At 42.2% G+C, this 22,901-nt stretch overlaps 1 protein-coding gene across 1 annotated transcript in view; it reads left to right on the forward strand.

Annotated features, from left to right (window-relative positions):
* Window positions 1-22,901, forward strand: part of LOC138978900 (sal-like protein 3) — a 91,795-nt gene that overhangs the window by 25,222 nt on the left and 43,672 nt on the right. The window contains exon 2 of the mRNA XM_070351746.1: window positions 9,156-10,736. Coding sequence (XP_070207847.1) covers window positions 9,156-10,736 — 1,581 coding nt within the window. The remainder of the gene's footprint in view (window positions 1-9,155; window positions 10,737-22,901) is intronic.

Raw genomic sequence — 22,901 nt, forward strand, 5'->3', positions numbered from 1 at the left:
TGCCCCTTTTCCTCCCACTCTATTGTCCTCCCCTCTCAAAGTCCCACCTAGCTCTAATTGTCTGTACCTCTATGACGTCTTGACGTGAGAGTGGGGGCAGCTTTTTCTGTGGTATTGGGCAGTAAGTTGCAACTTTCTAGACCTATTATTTATTGTCAATGCTAGGAACTTTACCAAGTGTTTGATGGTTTGAAAAGAAGCGGTGATTTGTGGTTGCCATGATATGGAGAAATGTCGAGTGATTGCCCTTTGTAAGTGTGAAAGCTAGCGAATTGATTTGTCCACCTTTAGCTACTTTACCTATTGTCGCTTTTCATTGCAGCACTGTTGCCAATGCATAGCACGATTCAATTTTGACTGAAGTATCTCTGGTGTTCCTGCATATTGTCCAGCAGCTCTATAAACCCCTGGGTGTATACTTAACATGCAATCGCTTCTACCTAACAGTTAAAGCAATTTGTGTTAAGGCTGATCATATTTTATTATGAATGATGATACTACGACTACAACTAATAATAAATGATTAAGTTAATATTTTATAAAACAAAATTCATATTTTCAATATTAATATTAATAAGTATATGGGTTTTTTTTAAATATAAGTAATATTGAAATCAATATTAGTGATTCGTGCACGCAATCAAATTGAATGAATAACCCCAAAAATGTCAAACGTGAACACCAAAATAATGTCAACATTTTAGTTTCTATTCAAACGATAATTGTTCTTCTATAAGACCTTAGTCGCATTAGCCACCGGCTATGCTAGTGATTACCACAAACGACCCATGTGATCGTCATTCAAGAAATTGAACAACCCATCAACTCCCACCCTGATTCAAGTTGAAATGGCCCTCCACACACCCTGTTTTGACATCAGTCATGCACCCTTATACGTCAAAATCAATTTCAGTTGCAGTGTCAATACGGGTGGGTAAGGAGGAGGTGGGGGCTTTCCGGGTAGCCATGGTCAGCTTTGAAAAGCTCTGAGCCAGCTTTAGGTTTAAACCCCTCATACAGACGAACTTGACCACATAGCCCCGGGTCATTCTGTGATGAGTGGGAGGGTAGCCTTTTGGGGGTGTCGCCCTTGACCAGCGGTGACATCTTGGCATGCAATAACATTGGAAAATGTCTCGCTGCCCCCCTCTTTTTCCCTGTCTACCTTACTGCAGGTGTCAGTATACTCTCCTGTGCAGATGATGTATTGAAGACCACAATTGTCTGTCTAAATTCTGTGATTAATCGATTTATGTTGAGAAACGGTCTGTTTTTATTGGCTTAAGATTGGCAGCGTAAAGTACGCATTTGCGATTGTAAAACTTAAAGTGAAGGGAAGCACTTATGATGTATTTATCTATTTTTTAAATGTATTTCTTCATTTATTTATTTGTTTTATGTGTATCAATTGATTTCTCTATTTATTTGTTTATTTTACCCATTTAATTTGTTTGTTTGATTGTTTGAGAGTATCTGTATTTTACACAAGAATATGTTATTGGTTTTCTCCTTCTTTTTGTTATAATAATAGAGTGTAAATGGAATGGTGGGATTGGGAGGGGCCTTTTTTTGACAATGATTTTTTGTCGTATTTAATTCTTGCTACTATAGTCGCTCACACACGCACGCAATTTCCTCCTTTCAACAAGCGAAAAGGGGAATATTATATGTGACATTGTCTTCCCTCCTTACTACTGTTCTCTTTTCTCTTTTACTTAGCTTTTTTGCAACAAGAAAACAAATCCACTCCCTTCAGTTCTCATTATTTTTGGTCCTTTTTTCATTTTTTTCTCATTTTCTTTTTCTTTTGCACGTTTGTCCTTTTTGACTCACATGCGAAGCAAAAGTGAGTCTATGTACTCACCCGAGTCGTCCGTCCGTCCGTCCGTCCGTCCGTCCGGACGTCCGTCCGTCCGTCCGGAAAACTTTAACGTTGGATATTTCTTGGACACTATTCAGTCTATCAGTACCAAATTTGGCAAGATGGTGTATGATGACAAGGCCCCAAAAAACATACATAGCATCTTGACCTTGCTTCAAGGTCAAGGTCGCAGGGGCCATAAATGTTGCCTAAAAAACAGCTATTTTTCATATTTTTCCCATTTTCTCTGAAGTTTTTGAGATTCAATACCTCACCTATATATGATATATAGGGCAAAGTAAGCCCCATCTTTTGATACCAGTTTGGTTTACCTTGCTTCAAGGTCAAGGTCACAGGAGCTCTTCAAAGTTGGATTGTATACATATTTTGAAGTGACCTTGACCCTGAACTATGGAAGATAACTGTTTCAAACTTAAAAATTATGTGGGGCACATGTTATGCTTTCATCATGAGACACATTCGGTCACATATGATCAAGGTCAAGGTCACTTTGACCCTTATGAAATGTGACCAAAATAAGGTAGTGAACCACTAAAAGTGACCATATCTCATGGTAGAAAGAGCCAATAAGCACCATTGTACTTCCTATGTCTTGAATTAACAGCTTTGTGTTGCATGACCTTGGATGACCTTGACCTTGGGTCAAGGTCACATGTATTTTGGTAGGAAAAATGTGTAAAGCATGTGAGTCGTATGGGCTTTGCCCTTCTTGTCTTTTTCTTATTTTTGTTAACTTTCAAGTTGTTCTTTCTATAGGAGTTATTCAAAATGCCAACAGGGTTTTTCAATCTGGCAGGGTGGTAAGGCAAAGCGAATGGCTGATGTTTGCGCGCCGGGTAAATTGGGGCCTTCCCCCTCCTCTCGTGTGGCGTTTTTCACCGGGATAAAATCTGTAACTGTTTTTCGTTGCCGCCTGCCAATTAAGAAGCGGCAGGCATTATTTATCAACCGTGTAGGGGTCTGGTCTGACAAGATAGCTCTGACTTCATATTCGCCCAGAACAGAGCTGGGAAAACGCAGAGAGAGAGAGAGAGAGAGAGAGAGAGAGAGAGAGAGAGAGAGAGAGAGAGAGAGAGAGAGAGAGAGAGAGAGAGAGAGAGAGAGAGAGAGAGAGGAGAGAGACAGACAGACAGAGAAGAAATGAGTCCAAGAAACTTAGACGCTGCTGACAGGGAAGGGTGGTGTAAGCTTTTTTTTGCGTTGTGCCCTTTGTCTCAGTGTGGCTCTTATCTTTCTCGGGTTGTAGCTTTTTTGTGTTGGGATGGGAGACGGGGTGGGGTTTGGTGTCTGGAAGTCTGTGGTGGAGATGGTAGGGGTTTGAGAGAATATAGTTACCTCGCCCCGGAAGAAACTGATACTAGGTGTGAGTAAGACTAGTAGACCTTTGCAGAAAGATGGGCACAGTGGGAAAAAAGGTTATATTGCCTGTGTATTACATGAAAATGATGGAGATTATAATCACAGACACTGTCTCTCAAGTTTTGAAAGTCTAGAAACAAAAAACAAAAACTGAAAGAAACATGTATGAAACAAAGAAAGCGATAAACTCGCAGAAAAAAACCCCGCATAAGCAAGTCAAAATGCACTTTCTTCTTCAGTGCCATTACAGAAAATGCCAACAACAGCAGCAGAAACGCCAAACAGAAGCGTTTAAAGCCTCACCAAGCCTGTTCGCCACAATACCCCTGCGCTATTTGCCTAGTCAGTCTACGGAAAATGGCACCATAACCAAGGATTTATTGCTAAAGAATTTCTGTTTTCAGATTCATGTTCTGCTATGTTTGTAGTATGTCTGGTCAAAAATCGAGAAAAATATAATTATTTTTAAAAAAGTTATCAAGTGTGTTTGTCAGTGTGTAGTATTTTGTCACAAAGCGATTCTACGTTTTTTACATTGTCTGAACTGTTTTGACACCACGAACATCAAATATAACATGCAAGTCACAGTTTATGATTACAATATAAAAAAATGTCGAAGATATTAAAAATCAAAAGGTCATTGGGTCATAAGGTCAAATTTGTTGTTTATGCGTGAAGTGAAGGCTGTGTAATCATTTTCAGCAGCATAACGAATATTTTTTTTATACACGCACTAAACACACACACACACACACACACACACACACACACACACACACACACACACACACACACACACACACACACACACACACACACACACACACACACACACACAGGGGAAATTCCAAAGTAATTGGTACACAAGGTCATATTTATTGTTTTCAACTAAAAGTAGAATACTGTACTCATTTTAAACCAAACATCATCTTTGTGAAGGTTTTGTTCTACAAAAACATAAGTATTCCTGTACAGGAGAATGTAAGCGCACTCAAGCAACATGTAAAAAGGCCACAAAGTTTGCAGTGTAAACTAAGAAAAGTAAGATGAATGATGTCAGGAAGTCGCTGGATAGTCTACCGCGTGACAAGGGAGCAGGGTATACAAAAGCAAACCATTCAAACACAAGCAATGAAACAACAAACGTAAACAAGGCAATTGATTAGATAAAGCATCACATAATCAAATAATCGACAACATTTTAAATTCAAAGCACATAACTCCAACATCATTACACAAACATTGCACAACATTCATAAACATTATTGACCAATAATGTATTCACAGCGTTAGTCATGCATTGGTCGACTGCAGACTGCAGAATTGAGCATCAAAGCAGTCATAAAACACTCAATGAATGCATTCACTGAATACAAATATCTGTGAACAGATTCCGTAATCAGAAAAAAAATCAGGAAACAACAGGAATGATAATAATTATGTCCCTTGAAAAACATCTCACAACATCAGTCACTGTCATAGAAATAAAGAAAGGCTCCAATACACATTTGTACATTTGAAAAACATCTCACACCGGTCACTGTCATAGAAATAAAGAAAGTCTCCAATACATATTTGTACATTCTCCTAAGAGCAATGCTAGTTGTTCTCTTAATCATCTGTCTGTAGAAAGGCCTGCCCAACATCGATCCGTCCTGCGTACATGGTGACCGGCTTGGAAGCTCTGGTAGACATCCTTGTGAGTTTCTTTCAGCTGCAGCATGTCCTGGAGATACAGGTGGAGGGATTTGGTGTAGAGGTTGTGCCCTGCTGCTGCCATGAAAGGCATCATTTCATGGACAGTGGACAGATGCAGGTCCCAGTTTCCTGTGCGTTCAGCTTTGAGGAACTTGCGCAGAATGTCAACCATGTACTGAATCCACAGTGCAGCTGTGGGGTGGCACTTGAGGGTTTGCTTTTGGCGTTCTAGTTTTAGCTGAATCGATGCGATTGTCTCATCAACGCAAACTTCTCCTAGCGGGATAGCTCCACTCATCAACAAGTCCCACATGTTGGCTGCACGGGCAAGGTCCCCATCAGGCTCCTCACATGAGACAGTAGCATCTTCATTTGCTGATGGCGCGATATCATCCACTGTCCCAGCAATTTGCACATCTTCTGGTACATCTGTGCTATCAATTTCCTCAATGGAGACGTCACTTAGTGTCACATCCAGGTCTGGGAGTGGCAGAGAGATTTTGAACGTTTGTGAGGTCAGGAGTGCGTTCAGAGCCGAGTCAACCAGAAAGTGGCCTCTAACTGCTCGGGACACTGCCTTGCCTTGAAGCATGTAGTTGACAGCTGTTGGTGCATATGTCAGTTCTAGCACCTCCTGCAGACCGCTGCCCTCCATCAAACGTCCAATGCAGCCCAAAAAGCTCATTTCCATGTGAAAACCTTCAAGCCTTAGAACAATGGAGGCCAAGTCAGCATCATCAGGTTTGTTGGCGACGATCTCATGGGCTTTCCAAAATAGGGGCTGGTCGAAAGTGAGCACTGGAGTCGAGCCATGTCTCTTTGCTTCCTTCGCCGTGAACAGCAGTGTAGAGTGAATGCAAGTCAGATCACCAGGGTTCATGTCGATCATTGGCAAGAAGAAAACGCTCGACTTACCAGGGTGACGGTCGTTGTGGACAGCCTGCATCGTTCCAGACCATGAAGGTCTTGCAGGCTTCAGCGGCCACACCACCTTCCACAAGACATCAAGGTGTATAGATGGGTCAACAGCTCGCAGGTTTTCTAGTTCCCTGTATGTAGTGTTCCCAAAGTGAACTGCCTTTGACTGGAAATACACGATGTCAATTGTTCCCTTTTCTTTTGAATCTTTGGAGGTGACATCCAACCTAGGAATAGGCGTTGTTCGTCGTGTTCCAGGAGTTGTGGTAGCAATCATTCCCATACCATGGAAAGAATTGTATCCATCCAAGGTACAGGAATTGTGATCCACATTGTCAGCCACGTATTGTAGAATCACATTCTTGGCACATCCTGGAATATCTGTACTTTGGGACACAGCTGCATTTGCCTCAAATCTCTGCACCTCTGTGTAGGAACACGAGAAGCCCATCGCATTCAACACATCGATCAGATATCGGGAGCCAAAATGGTGGTGCATTTGGACTCCAAGTCCAATTTGAAGTGGGGCGATGACAACCCTAGGTCGAGCTGCCTGGACAACTGCTTGTCCCACAGATGCAATTTTATTGTCAGCATCTTTTTCGCTGAAAATCAAACGCAGGAAAAGCTGAAGGGACTGGAGAACAAAGTCCAGGTTGTACGCCCCTGAAGAAATATCCTCTGATGTTGGATATTCCTTGTTTGTCGTTGCAGAAGCAGCTTTTATTTCATTCTTTATCAGTGCTGCAGCAGCTTTCACCAGCTTCAGTTTGTCACTTTCGTCGTCATTAGTCTTCGGAGAATTGTAGAAATCATGAAGAATGGATTTAGCTGTTGTGCGGAATGTTACAACATTAGACTTGCCCAGAATGTTCGCTATGATGATTTTTTCATCAAATCTCTCCAAGAGCTTTTCCTTCATCCATTTGGTGGTGTAACCAACCCCTCCACTGAACTCTTGCATTTTCTGCACAAGCTCTCCGATGGTGATCTGTTCGTCATCGTGGTTAATGAGATATTCTGCTGTTTTCTCAAAAACTTCAAGTTTTTCAGTGTCCGGTGGTCTACCCACACTTCGGCTTGGAGCGTTTGTCAGTGCGTATGCACCTGGCTTGTCATTATAACGTTTGGGAATTGACAGACCAAGCGCTCTGAAGTTACAGTTACAAGTTATATGGTACACAGCATCTGCTGCATGCAGGTCTCTTGCAAATTCAAGCTTTCCCTTGACGATATCTGCCCACTCATCATTTCTTTCGTCACATTTTTTCAAAATTTCAGTTTGTAAAGATAATGTTCTGACTCTGTATGCCTCATCAGGTCCACGTGTTTTGGAAAGATTTACCCGAGTCCCACAGAAAAAGCAGCAACTTGCAAAGTCAAATCTGTGTTGCTTAGATCGTGTGCTTCGCTCTCCAAGCTCAGTCTTATCGGTATCTCTGTTTTGCTGTCTTAAGTCTTTCTCGATATTATTGTCGTTGGTGTAATCCCTTCGACACTCGATATGCACCCTTTGACCAACTGTAGGCTGAACGGTTCTGTTCTGTCTTCTCTGGCTCGAATCCTTGATTCCTGTATCAACAAACAAATAACATTGCTCACTACAAACTCTTTTTTATAGACATTTCAACAGAAGCACGCAATTTGTTAACCGGCTATGACCCCACACACTTGCTTTGATAAGTCTCACTGGATGACACCCAGTAATACAACAAACTACAAATACAGCACAACATGTAAAAGAACACCAAAGGGAAAAAACAACAAAAGAACAAAAACAAACAAAATAAAAAAGGACATAAAACAAACAAACAAACAAACAAACGTTATAGTATACAGAACACTAAGAAACTCAAATTTATCATAAGAATTGAAACAAATCAAGAGAGAGAACATACTTGCACATCCTTTCTTTCCCAGGGTATTAAACTCGACGTCACATGGTTCGTTGCATATTGGACAGGTTTTTAATGGATCATCCATTGTGGTAGCCTTTGAAGTGCTGCAAGTAAAATAGTTTTCATGAACACAAATTTGTAATGTTCAACATTGATAACAGCACCACCATTAAATACCACAATAATATATAGTGCGTCCTGCATGTTACTTATGTAATCAGTTGATTCTAGAGGAAAACAACTAAAACACATGAAAATAGGAATTTTGACTGGAATGTTCAGCCATACAAATCCTTGCTAAAAGAGAGTTTTTCAGGCGGCAGTACAGACAGTAAAACCTTCAGTTAAAGTATTTTATGGAATAGTCAAACCAAAACTAACCTTCATTGTTTTAAAGTTGTAGATGACCACAAATAAACGTCCATGCAGCTCTGGTGTATCACAAAGACTGAAGTGAAAAACTGCTTCAAATAATCAAACTGTGAAGATTCCAGCAAGATGGTATCAAAGACAGGTTGTGCTGTCAGACCAGAGTTATGGTGAGAGCATCCGGCGAGCGCGCGGTCACGGCGATCAGATTACTGATAGCCAGCCTCCCTTACCCTCTATCCAGGAACCCCCTCATCCCCCCCTCTTCCTGCTGCAGAATGGCAGGCGAGTGATGCCATGATCTCTCTGTATCGAACTTTTAATCGATCATATCTCGGCCGTGCGATCTTCAAATGGAGTCGAATTGTGTATGCATGTTAAGTGTTCCATGCTGAGCGCAGCCATTATAAAATAAATTCTTTAGGATTTAATCCTTAGTCTCCGGCAGTATGACTGAACAATATCGCGACAGCACGCCACTCTGCTTCTCACGTCGTCGGCAGCGGATCAATATGACAGTCCATTATTTGTGCTCATAATATGATTGATGTCACAGCGGCAAAATATGCGTGTCGGCGCGCTAATCTGCACAGCGGCGCGCGCAGCTGTAAAATATCATATTTTGTCACCACCTTTCCCTGCGCGCGCAGCGATTTCTTGCACGTCACGAGGCCCGTCACTTCCGCGCTTGTCAAAGAGTGCATGTTAGGGGGATGGCTTTTTCGGACCTCACTTGATTTTTTTGACATTTCTTTTCTTTCTTTCTTTCTTTTAAATAGGGGGGGGGGGGTATATTATACAGGAACAAATATTCTGACAATAAAATCTTGTCTTGTCTTGTCTTGTCTTGTCTTGCAGATGCAGATCAATACACTGGACTGGCATACTTTTATTTTTCTGTTATTGAGAGATAATGATCATCATCATCATCATCATGATAATCATGGTGATCATGATCATCATGATTTGGCCACACACATTATTATATATACCCTAAATTTCTCAAACGTGACCTCCATTTTCTGTTACAGGAGCTCTCCCTATCTACCCACCAGAACTCCCCGGGCAGAGGCCCGACACGGACCCGGAGAACCCCCTTTCACACAACGACAGCAGCAGCATCAACGACTTCGCCGGCGACAAACCAAGCATCACTGTCAACGGCGAGTTCGCGGACCCCGTAACGTGTGTCAACTGCCAGGTGCAGTTCAACACGGAGTGGGACCTGCTGGCCCACGAGAAGGAGTGCTACCCTCTGCCGCTAGGGGACACTGCTCACTACGACCGCCTCAACGGGCAGGAGGACGATGATGCCGTCCACGGGCCTGGCTCCGGTCAGGGTAGCGAAGACGGGGAGGGGGAGAAAGAGGATCAGGAGGTAGAGGAGGAAGGCATGTACCAAGAAGAGCTCATGTCCCGAGTGAGAGGAGAGCTGATGGGGGAGGAGGGTGCGGAGGAGGAAGGAGAGGAGGACATGGTGGAAGGGGGAGCTCAGTCAGACCCCGAGGACTATGCCTCAGTGCCCCTGCCCCCCTTGGCGGTAGGTGCTAGCAGGGAGGGCGGGTACCCCTTCATCACACCGGACCAGCCACCGACACAACAGCAGCTGCAGCAGCAAGAGAAGAAAGGCGAAGAGAACAAGGAGAACAACTCTGGGCTGAGCAACCACAAGGAGGGGGGAGGTCAGGAAGAGGGCGGCCCGGTCAACGGAGAGGCAGGTGCTAACTTTGAGTCCCCGATGGCCGCACTGTCCGGCATGTTCCCGGGCAACAATGTAACCTTGGAGCCCATGGCCGCCACCAAGGCCGCAGTGGCGCAGTTCCCCCTGGCCCCGTCCCAGGACTCTGAGGACGAGGAGGACACGGGGGAGAGAACGGACAGCCCCGGCAAGGCGCTGGAGGAATACAAGAAGAGGGACATGATGCACCAGCAGTTCATCCGCACCATGCAGGCCGCCATGATGAAGGCAGGCATCAACATGACCGAACTGATGCCTGACATGAACATGTACATGATGAACGCCCACCTGGGCTTCCCGCCTCCCCCTGCTGCCCTGATGGGCTCACACAGCATGGCGGGCTACCTGTCCTCGCAGGCCGAGAAGCTGCAGAAGGAGCAGAGGGCGGCCAAGGAGGACGGCCCTAAGGACCTCAGCAAAGACCTCAGCAAGAACCTGGGCAAGGACCTCAGCCTGGACATCGAGAAGGCCATCAAGCAGGTGGACCGAGAGTTCGTGTCCTCCTCCTCCTCGGCATCATCCAAACCCAAACAAGAATCAGACAGTGCGAAACCCACCTCGTCAGTACCTTTGTCGTCATCGTTTTCAACCTCATCCTATCTGTCATCATTAGCTTCTTCGTCATCGGCCCCAGTGACGTCATCATCTCTGTCCGCCCTGTCCTCCATGACCAACGGCAGTGGACTGGGCGGCAGCAGCAGCCTGGGCGATTCCATCAAGCAGGAAGGGGGGAGGTCAGGAAGAGACCAGTACAGCAGTTCATCACTGAGTGCTCTACAGAGGGAGACAGACGCCCTCAAGTCCTCCATCCTGCCCCAGCTGCACATGCCCATGACGCCAGAAGAGTACCGTGGCTACTGCCAGAGGGGAACAGGTCAGTCTTTGCCTTTAACTTTCTTTTTAGTTGCTTGTCATTATGTGCAGAAATACTGTCCAAAAAAAGATGCGCACCATCTGACCAATGGGACAGTGGAGACGGGAGGAAAGACGCCCTCTTTACGCCAGTTCTTGCAATGAACTATGCCTAGCTTGTTAGCTAGTAATGTTTCGTTGCAATATATTTTAAATTTGATTATGCTTTAACAATTTAAATAATTACAGCAGCTGCGTTTCTTCTTCTACATGTTACACATTGTCATGAACTCAATTATGCATCGTTTGGTCAAATCGATTGTGCCGTTTCGAACTTTTACGCCATAATAATTCTTGCGATATCAACATAATCTGATCCCTTTTATTTGTGAGTCATTTTTGCGAAAAGTCTTCTCATAGAACATTCATGAATGTAAGATTTTCTAATTTTCGTATAATAACCCAAATTCTCTTCCTTTAAATATGTCCCCTTCCTCTTTCTCCTTCCTCCACGTCTTGCAAAGGAATTCTTCTCCGCCCTTTTCATTAGGGTTTTTTGTTCTCTACCTGCGTGGCTGCAGGGCAAACGCGGGCTGATCCTCTAAAGAGGTCCGGAGGGATTTGTGTAGGATTCTCCCCTCCTCTGTTGTTAAGTCGGCTAATAGAGAGGTTTGTGCCACGCTCGCTGCATGTCACGACCCCCCATATTCTTCTGGAGACGCTTTTCGCGGCTTCTGGCATGTCAGCACTTCGATATGCCCCCCTCTCAGTCTCTCTGTCTCCCCCCAAAGCGTAGTATAGCAGTAGAATAGCTTTGCTCTCCTTCTGTCTCCTGCACACAGTCCCGCCTTGGGTTGTGCAGGGGTCGGCTGCTGTGTTGATCCAAGTCATCAAGCAATACACAGGACAACAAGCTGACAGCGCAACACAACTCAACCCTGAGCCGCATTTTCTTTCAACACAGCCCCGGTTCCGAACGGTACTAGTCTCGTTCTAATCCGCCGGTAGCTTATGGAATATGTTAGCAAAACACGTCCCCGCTACAATGCGGCCATTGACAGGCCAGGCCCCGGCGGCGTGTTTGTCTTCTGTATTAAAATGAGTGAATGCATGAAGTTTTGTTGATCCATAACAAATACACAAGGGGGAAGAGATGAAAAGTCAGGCTAATGCTCGACTTGGGGAAGACCCTCTCCTCTCTTTTTCCCTCTATGCTTTTTCTTTAAAAGTTTGCTTTCTTTTTTTCCGAAAGTCGTTTGGTGTTGAACACTGAGCGAGGTGTAATATTTGTGCAGCGGGGACTCTGAGGGAGACGTGCTTATACATGGGTTTTTTCTTCCTGTTATGGATATATTGACTTATGAAAGATTACTAACAAAATGGTAAACGAATGTAATTGTTATTATTGTGTCCATGCAACTATTTGCAGAACAATTGTGTGTGGAAATCATTTGCTTATGATTTGGAGTGCAAACATAAGACGTTGATTGCCAACCATTATCTCAACAAAACAATTTCAGAAGAATAACCAAAATGTAACCACTCTCTTAAAAGCCATTTTTGTCCGCATATTCTTACACTTAAATCGAGCTTAATTGTAATGATACATTTTCATTTGAACGAATAATTCTTGTCCTCTTCTTGCCTTGTAACACTCATAGATAACATACAAGAAAACGTAGGGAACATTCGAGCTCCCATTGCGTGTAATTTGTAGGGCCCTCTATGCTTCACATTGTTGCATTACGCAGGCTAGGAACCGTTACCCCAAGGTTAATACCCCGTAATACGCTTGGCGCATCGTCGGATTGTTACGGCAAATGCGGAAAGTTGTATGACTGTAATAACAACTGCTCTAATTCCTCTGCTGCCGGATAAAGCTGGGGTGGTATTGACAGTAGCTATCTACGATTCAGGCTGTTTGGCTCTTAGCATAAGACCCGTCATGAATTTGAGGGATTGTTTATCTAGCTTTCATAACGTCTCCGGCGGCGCAGGCGGGAAGGCATGAATGAGCGAATAGGATCATATCTTCCGTGTGAGTAACGGTTGTCGTGTTGCGTGGTTTTAAGCCCCTTTCACATACCTGTGTGGGTTTGAGCTTGAAGCCCTCTTTTCAACAGGAAACGAGACGATTGTTCGCGCGGGGAGAGAGAGAAATCAAAACGAACAGGATTCGTCATGCCATTGGCGCCTGTCCTTTTGTTTATTGTTGTTCCGCGACAACCCTTCACCAGACAAGTGTTTGCTCAACTTCAGGAGTGTGGAACTAGGTGCCAATGAGTGCTTGACAAAACGTGTGACCAAAGCAAATACTCACAAGTTAAAAGAGAAATCATCTCATTAAATGCGAGTGCACAGAGATACTTTTCTATTAGTTGTTGCCTGTTTTGCTTCTCAAAGCGGGGCTCACGTGTACTTCAGGAATTACCGTTTACCGAATACCAGGCAACATGTAGCTTTCTGATGACAAAATCGTATTGCCAGTTTTGCCATGCACTGATGCATTCACGGTCTCAAACAATTATCTCAAAACAAACCCAGAGCGCTCGTTACCCTGGCGTATGTATGTATGTCAGGGTGCAAGCAGCCGGAGCAGTGAAACACCATCAACTTTTCCAAATACACAAAACTGCGGGTCATGCCAGATGACATACCAAAGCCCCCCCGGTGTCATGTCGAATTAGATAGTCACCGTTGTCAGCCAAAGGGACGAAATAGACGTAGCACCGGTGTCGTTATAACTATGCGGACAACTATGACAGAAACAGACGTATCGCCCGTGTCCGAGCCCATGTCTACAAGGCGCGCATGCAGAAAAAGGAATAACTCACAAGTGTCGTACAACTATGCCAACAATTATCACCACAGAAACAGGGCGTAGAGTCCGGTTTTTGCAACGTTTTGCTGATGTGCAAGTTAGTTTTCCCACGTCACTCATACCTGTGCGGGCGTTGTCAAGTCAAGAGTATATATATACGTATACACATTTAACACATTTTCACGTACAGAACATAGCAAATAAGTTATACAGATTAATCAGACATGCACATGAAATCGAAAGCTTTGTTTAATTTCACAGTTAGCTCAATTGGTAGGTGGCTGATTACAGCTATAAACACGAACATACCTGGGTAGTGCAACTCTGTTGCTGCAAGCTTTTCACTAGGAGGAAGCGACCCGAATTTCACAGCAATGGAACAATAAAGTAATGGGGGGAAAAATCACTTTTCCAACTTTTTTTTATGTAAAATAAATGCAGAACAGCACATATAAGCTCAAAGCCAACAGCACTAACTGAAAAAAAATACAGCCGTCAAAAAAGTGTTAACAGCACTAACAGGGCAAAAATGTAGCCGTCAAAACTTTTTCAGCAGCATTTACAGGAACCCCCCAAATTAGCCATCTAACGGGTTAAAACCAAACCGATGTACTCAAACCGCAATAATTAAATGACAAGGGAAGAAAATTGATGGAGCAGCTCTGCTTGGAGATGGCAGGGTAGTTGCTTATATACAGCGAGAATTTCCAGCCATACGCCGCATAGCTGGGTTGTGTTTTTATACATGTGAAAAGAAAAAAGTTGCGTTTTACAAACGTTTGGTGGAGAGTTTAAAGCTGGGTGGGCGATAGCGGGTCGTGACGTGTGCTTTTGCCTCCACTCCATCAATTGTAGGGAGGAATGTAACGAGCTTTCGCTCCTGCCGCGTCAAAAGTTAACCATAGCAAAACAAGCTGCACTTTTTTTTTTTACATTAGCTGCTTTTTGCTTTATGAACGTCATCGGCTTCTTGCTGTTTGTGAAGGTTTTCCCATAAAGTGTGTATATGTTTTGCTTTGTTTATTTTTCTGTCAAGGAATTTGTATACGACTTGAAATTACTTTTCATAGAGGTAGTCAAAGCACACCGAAATAGAAACCGATACATTGCACCGATCCTACTTCATAAAAATGATTTGGAAAAAAAGCAAGAAAATGAAGTATTAGAAAACACGTACAACACCCTTCCCAGTAGTTTGAAAAATGGTTTAATTATTGAGATTTTTAACATCTTGATTTTAAGTCTGTGTTTCTGTGCTTGCATTCCTACCGAGTATATCTCTCTCACTGTCTGTCTGTCTGTCTGTCTGTCTGTCTGTCTGTCTGTGACTGAAAAATTCTCCAATTTCACTTTTACTTTTGACACAAAAGAATTGGCCACAATATCGATTCAAGTGCATCTGAACAACGCAAGAGAAGCAAGCAATGCTATGCTAATTAGCTAGTTCTGTCCCCAGGACAAGAGACTATTTAGGACACGAAGAGAAGCAAGAAAGGTAGCACGAGAGAGAATTATCTCTTCTGTTTTTCTCATCTTTAGCACCGATTCCCCCCATGTTCTCACACACAAGCAGACCTCAAGCCGGTATGAGCAGCGATTAAATGACATTTACCATACCTCGTAAATATGACTAGCCCCTAAATCGTTCCCTAATGTTTAGTCTATGATTCATAATCAGGACTCGGTATTTACCCAAGTGCCAGCGAGCAAGACGTTTGGGGAGAACATACAAGGTTCGGGCCATTTTGCTGATACAATCGTGGCACCGGCTCATCTTTATGTCTTTGCACTAAACCAGGCTCGTTTCCTAAATTCTTGTTAATAAACATCGCCATCTCGTAGATTCGGAGAGTTTGTAAATTACAACATCGGTTCAGCATTTTATTCGGTAAACACGGGATTTTGCAGACGTCCCGGTGTTTACAAAAGTTATGACATCCCCACCCATTTACAGATTTGTAGAAATGTGTAGATTGTGTATCGCTGCGGTTCTGATTCCGCTGATAAATCACAGAGTCGAGGTAACTACATTTATGATTAATGTTTATAAAGTGCCATGGATGTGTATTGCTGTATTTAGGTAAAACTAAATGCAACGTGATCTATACGTAAACGAATCGAGGAGAAAATTCCAGCCCGATATTTTGTGTCCCTCGTTTCCATTGGATGGTTTCCTAAATGGCCACTTTAAAAGACACATTTTTCCAATAAATGTTTTTCTTCTGAAAAGTTACAAATGCATTCAAAGAACACCCCGAAAAACTTGTTTCTTCTGGGTTTTTTTTCTCTATAGTCTATGTCTTTCTTTCATTAATTGTACGGACGCAGTAGGTCATGATTTATGATAATCCACAACAAATGTGTGCTGCAGAATTATCGGTTTACAGTTTAAAGATAAAAGAAATTAATTTAGAATGTAAGCTGTAACTCATTCAGGGAATGGAAAAGAAGAAGGAACGGATGGTAGAAAAGAAAAGGGGTCTTTCCTGTATAATTTGGTTGATAACGTCTCAAAATTTATGTCCAAAGCTTATTGATATATCAGATCTGCGGCCATAAAACGTCTCTTTATCTCAACAGCCGAGCACTTGTGTGTAAACATGCACTCTGTCACTGCACCCGCTAGAGGGGGCGAAAGTCAATGCGTGCGCATGCGCAGAAAGCTCTTGTGTCTTTTTCTTATTCTTCTGTATCGTTTAGATTCTTCCTTTTTCCTCTAGGCTTGTTTCGTGGGTTTTTTCAATATATCCTTCATTTCTCTGTTAGTTTAATCTGATTTGGGGTCCGACGTTGCGTTTATTGCTGTTTCTTTTGTAAAATTCAAATTCGATCTTGATTGCTTATCGTTTTCCTGATACATGTAGTATTCGATATTGAACCCCTCTTAGGTCGGTTTTTGGTGATTTTGTTTTGTTTTTTGTTTTGATTTGTTTCAGGGTGGGTTTTTTCCACGATGAACGTGTTAAACGTACTCTCCCATGTTTTTGTTGGCTATTTTTCTCTGTACACCTTCCCCCGTTTACATTTTCAGCTACTGTCTCAATGGTCTTTTCTCCTGCGTCATCAGTCCCCTCCTGTCTCCGACCCACCCCTACCCCCCCCCCCCCCCCCGACCCCCCACCCCCCAACCCCACCCCCCTTTTCACAACTTCCTTTTTCCTCCTCAAAAGATACTTCGGTAAAGACCAGAGAGATCTGCATGTTGCTTCTTCCGTCATTGTTTTTCGTATTACCGTGAAGTGCAGCTTACTTGCTAAATTGTTCAACAAAATCAAGTTCCTCATTCTTAACGTCATAATTCATTCTGACCTTTCTTACAACGGTTCAGAGCAGTTAAGCTTATTACACAAACTCCCTCAAAAAAGAAACCTACAAAGAAAGAACAAACAAAAATGGACGAAAACAAAGTTCAAAAAAGCCGGATGGAGATAAGAGAAGAGTTGCTGTAAACTTATAATGGGGGTTTAAATATAGGTTGTTATTCTAAGAGTAAATAACGGAAGACGCCTGACATGCTTAGTAAACGGATGGGAGAATTTATGTGATGCAGTAAGTAATCTGCTCTGCTAGGGTAATAATAAGGGAGGTCATATTTTGAAGGAAGCAGGGAAAGTGGAGGATAAACTTCTTTTTTTCTTCTTTTTTTTTTGGGGGGGGGGGAGAGAGAGAGGGGGGAGGGGGGCAGATTTTAAAAAGGACGGGGCTCACACCTAGGCCTACTTGGCCCGGTCTCCGCATTAAATTCGTCCCTTGGCAGTTTTAAGACCTGTAGGTTTGTGTCCACCTTGTACTATACCTAATTTCACCGATCGCGTTTAAAGGGGCAGTGAACTGCAGTTAGTACCGAGTTCAAGTTCAAGTTTTTATTGGTCCATAACCCATGGGGGCATTTTGAACAATAAATACAATCAATACAATCATGATATATGTTAATATAATAAATAAATTTAAAAAAATTTAAATTTTTTTTTAAAAAAGTTATGAAAAGCTGTTACAAATTCTATTCATAAAGTCCAAAATATTCTTTAGCAATTTCTTTTTCTTAGTAGCAAACAACTTTTTGAATTTAAGTGCATTAGGTTTTTTCCAATAGTAAGGTGGTAACAACTCAGCTCTTTCTTCCTTGAAAAAATCACAGACAAATAAATAATGGAATTCATCACCTATGTCTTGTGATACACATTTGGTGCAAGTTCTTTCTGACCTCGGGATGTTAAGATAACGTTCTTTCTGTACAGGCAAATTGTTGTTTAATGTTCTAAACTTCATCATTGAAACACATTGCTGATATGGCAGGTGTGTGACATAGTCTTCACATGCAAAAATATCTTTAAACATTCGATAGTTCCAAAACATATTTTTTGTTCCAATTTCTGTAAACCATTTATGGATATACTGGTCATACAAGCTTCTTTTTACTTTCTGTTTAAACCATGCGCTTGAGTATTGAACATTTTCTTGAAAAGTCCAAAGGCCAGAGAGACCAATTTCATTTAAGGTTTTTTCAATAAAACATAAATAATTAGATTCAATCATCTTGTTGATATACAATTTATAAGTAAAGCAATACACAATACTTGATAATTTATTTTTATGAATAGGACTAATCAGTTTATACTAATAGCAAAGCATTCTACATTTCATATTAACATCTAGTGGATATCTTCCAAGTTCACCAAATATCAATCAATCAATCAATCAATATGAAGCTTATATAGCGCGTATTCCGTGGGTACAGTTCTAAGCGCTTGTCGAAGAGTTGTCAACACAGGACTAACAAAGAAACTAACATCTTCAGACGGACACGAACCCTATCACACACTAGCAAACCCTGGTAAACAAACAACTGTTTAACAACAATGTACACATCAATAGCTAGGTCAAACAAAATAATATTAAGCACAAAGAAAACACATCTCACAGAGCACAGCATTTGGAGTTGATTTTTACATTTAGTCAAGTTATGACTAAATGTTTTAACATCGAGGGGGGAATCGAGACGAGGGTCGTGGTGTATGTGTGTGTGTGTGTGTGTGTGTGTGTGTGTGTGTGTGTGTGTGTGTGTGTGTGTGTGTGTGTGTGTGTGTGTGTGTGTGTGTGTGCGTGTGTCTCTTCCGGCTTTTGCCGGATTTCCGGTTTTTGAAAAAATCTGAAGCCGGAAATTCCGGTTTTCCGGTTTAAAAAAAAAAAAAAAAAAAAACCAACCTTCGTTTCGCTAAGTTGAAATAACGAGCAGCGGTTCCGATCCGACTTTTGACACCGGTTCGCGTGCTTTCTCGGTTCGCTCCCTTGGATTTGCCGCCATCTTGCTTATTATGATTTGGTTTCGTCGGTGTCCAGAAACTTTCTTTCAAACTTGAGCATTTTGCTCGATCAAAATGCCTTACATCAGTGATGATGTCGATCCTTCTAAACTTGAAAAACTAGAGGAAGGTGTTACAAACAAGTGGAGGTGGGAATGGTTGTTGAAAAAAAAAACGGTGATGGTGAGGAATATCGAACCTGGCTGAAGAAGCTAGATTTGCCTGGAACGAGTTTCTGCATCTTTTGCTCCAAGACAGTGAAGTACGGGAGCAGTGGGAAGAAATCGCTCGCTCGTCATGCAGAACAGCCGAGCTCTAGAATATTTTTTGAATTATTGCCGGTGATTTTGCTTGGTTGATTGGGACAGTAAAGTATCCCATTTGTATTATTTTTGTGGACTTTTTTTGTTTCTGCTTCTTTTCTTCTTGTATGGTTTCTGACTGTGAGAATGCTGGAAATGGCCACTATGCTTTCATTTTGGCAAATTTGCTTCAGCTAAAGGGGGGCGTTGCCCCACTGAACCCCCCAACGGGGCGCTGCCCCTGTGCCCCGCAGGGGCCTCGGCGGCCCCTGGACCCCTGCCTTTCAGGTTTTTTGATTTTTCCCAGTATCACCCATGTGTGTGTGTGTGTGTAGAGCGATTCAGACTAAACTACTGGACCGATCTTTATGAAATTTGACATGAGAGTTCCTGGGTATGATATCCCCGGACGTTTTTTTCTTTTTTTCGATAAATGTCTTTGATGACGTCATATCCGGCTTTTCGTGAAAGTTGAGGCGGCACTGTCACGCTCTCATTTTTCAACCAAATTGGTTGAAATTTTGGCCAAGTAATCTCCGACGAAGCCCGGACTTCGGTATTGCATTTCAGCTTGGTGGCTTAAAAATTAATTAATGACTTTGGTCATTAAAAATCTGAAAATTGTAAAAAAAATATTTTTTTTATAAAACGATCCAAATTTACGTTCATCTTATTCTCCATCATTTTCTGATTCCAAAAACATATAAATATGTTATATTTGGATGAAAAACAAGCTCTGAAAATAAAAAAATATAAAAAATATGATCAAAATTAAATTTCCGAAATCAATTTAAAAACACTTTCATCTTATTCCTTGTCGGTTCCTGATTCCAAAAACATATAGATATGATATGTTTGGATTGAAAACACGCTCAGAAAGTTAAAACGAAGAGAGGTACAGAAAAGCGTGCTATCCTTCTCAGCGCAACTACTACCCCGCTCTTCTTGTCAATTTCACTGCCTTTGCCATGAGCGGTGGACTGACGATGCTACGAGTATACGGTCTTGCTGCGTTGCATTGCGTTCAGTTTCATTCTGTGAGTTCGACAGCTACTTGACTAAATATTGTATTTTCGCCTTACGCGACTTGTTTTAGTTTGAAAACAATTTTATAAAAACGCAATTGAAGTTTAATAGCAAGTTCACAGGAACCAAAACCCCATACTTCACATCCGTATAGTAAAATTGGAGCAATCATTTTATCGAACAGGTCAACTTGTATGTCCACAGGCAGTGACAATTGTCTACAAGTACGCAAAAGAACAAACATTGCCCTTGAGGCACGATCATATAGATTCTTCTGTGCGACTGAAAATTTATTATTATAATTAATCTTAATGCCCAAGTACATTACATCAAACACTACTTCGATTAAATTGCCATTATACGTAAACAATGGTTTATTTCTAATTTTACCTCTGGAAAAAACTATAACTTTCGTTTTGTTTACATTAATATTTAGACGCCATTTTAAACAGTATTCGTGCATTTTGTTCAAACATTCTTGTAGGTTTTTTTCAGACTCTGAGCAGATCACAGTATCATCCGCATACAGTAATAAAAACATTTGAAACAAAGCATTTACATCAGTATCATCCATTCCAACCACAACAGCCTCTCTTGACCTATAGTACGTAAACACGTTTTGGTGTTTGTTAAATGCGCGAGGTATCCGTTCATGAAATCAGTCTATGTCATTATTATTCGCAGCCTTTTTTATTGTGGACATTTCTTCCAGTTGAAAAGCTATTCAGCGGTTGAGTCTGTCTGTAGAGGCTAATAAGTGTCTGACGAAAATGTTGTAATAACCCCCGTCCCTAGCTTTTGTCTTAAAAAACATGCAATGATTCAAGTAGACGGGTTAATGTCTCTCCAAAGGTGCTTCCTTTACTTTCACTCCAGTTCACCAAAGTTTGGCGGCGTAATTGATTCAGTTGTTTTGTTATAAACTATCGTAACAAAAAAAGTAAGTTCCTCACTTACTAGAACTACATGCTTACTTATGGAACTAGACGAGTGCTCGTTTCAAGCAACCAGAACTTATGGCAAAAACTTGGCGTGAGTATACATTTAATGCACAGGGGTTTTCTGTTAAAATGGTGCCCTTTATATTATATTATCAAAATGCAGTGTTCTGCCGTGTAGGTGATAGCCCCCGTTGCCTTGGTGACGTCATGCCTGCTCTATCACGCGCTGCTCGCCTGTCAAAAGTGTCTATCACCTGGGGGAAATAAAAGCCCAATGTGTCGAGCGTAATCCCAGGAAAAACAATGACCTTCTTTCCAGCGTCAAATTTCAATTCACACGGTTTCAATTTCAATGCAGAAAGCAAGCAACAAAAGCTGAAAGCGTATAGCACGAGCAACAAGCGCGCACCGGATAGGATGAGATAGTCTCCCTTGCACTGTCAAAGGGAAGTAATCGCGGGTAGCTAAAGCGACACCTGGCGGAGGCAGTTGGTGGCAGGGTGCTATGTATTCAGGGTGGGGGTAGATAGGCCGCGCCAAGTGCCCGTCTGGCCTCAAATCAAATTTGCGGACTAGCGATGTTGGATAATGTTGGCCTGGATTCAGAGTCCCCCCTTCAGTCGGACTTCTTATGAGCGATTATTTTATTTGTTCGCTTTCAAAACAGCACGGTAGTTGTATCTAAGCTTCAGCACTTGGCGACCGTATTTGATCTCGCACAGGCGCCTAATCAGAAGATATTAGATTTTTTTTTTTAAACCGATGAAAGAAGGACAAAAAGAAAGATACAAAAAAATATCAGATAGTGCTGACAATTTACTAACAGTCAATCAGTAAATTGTTCCCAAACTACTTCCGTTGACATAATTGTGTTCCATAATAAATTGTCATTGTTAACAATTGTGTAGTTTTCAAACGTCAGACCACGGTAATCCTCTAGTCAAAATGTAATCATTTCTTTCGTGTTTCCTGCCAGTTTAACAAGTACCAGCAACAGTTTCCTTTCCTCTCTTTTTCGTGTGTATTTATTTACACAAATCCCTAATCGTTGTCATGTTCAGAGAGAGTCCCCTTTGCTGTAACCCATCAGCGCCTTTCCTTTATTCTCCTAAAGGCCTCTTCACATCTCTCCCTTTCCGGCAATGGGCAGGCATCTGGTGAGACGTTATTACAATTATACAGGCCCTGTTGGCCTTTGAAGGTTGTCAGATAAAAGGCGAATCAAAGCGCGGCAGATGGGTAAGGAATATGATAAAATATAGTTTTACTGGCTCACGCAAATAGGAATTAGCCACTTGAGACCGAGCAGAACTACAAACAAGACTTGACAAATTGCTGGCTTGGCTAAGGCATGGCTCTCGTTTGGAGTTGTGTTTTTGTCTCTGTGTTTAATTTGGGCTTAACTTTTGAAGATGTTAGGGTGCTTTTGACAGCAACTGGTTGTGTGCGTGTGCGTGTGTGTGTATGTGTGTGTGTGTGTATGCACACATACGCACACGCACGCACACACACACACACACACACACACACACACACACACACACACACGCGCGTGTGCACACACACGCGTGTGCACACACACACGCACACACACACGCTGGCTTGCATACACTCATTCACAAAGTGGGCGTATAATAGTCGCGCAACCAGGAGGAAAAAAGTAGCTGAACTGGTTTGAATCCAGATTAGCAATAGCAACTGTCAAGAAATCCAGGTACAAGATGTTGCTTTATTGTGTCGCATTTAATGACTAAAGGTTTGCTGTGCAAGTGATTCGGTGCGGTTTGTTCGTAA

This window comes from Littorina saxatilis, linkage group LG1, assembly GCF_037325665.1.
Source record: "Littorina saxatilis isolate snail1 linkage group LG1, US_GU_Lsax_2.0, whole genome shotgun sequence".
NCBI lineage: Eukaryota > Metazoa > Mollusca > Gastropoda > Littorinimorpha > Littorinidae > Littorina > Littorina saxatilis.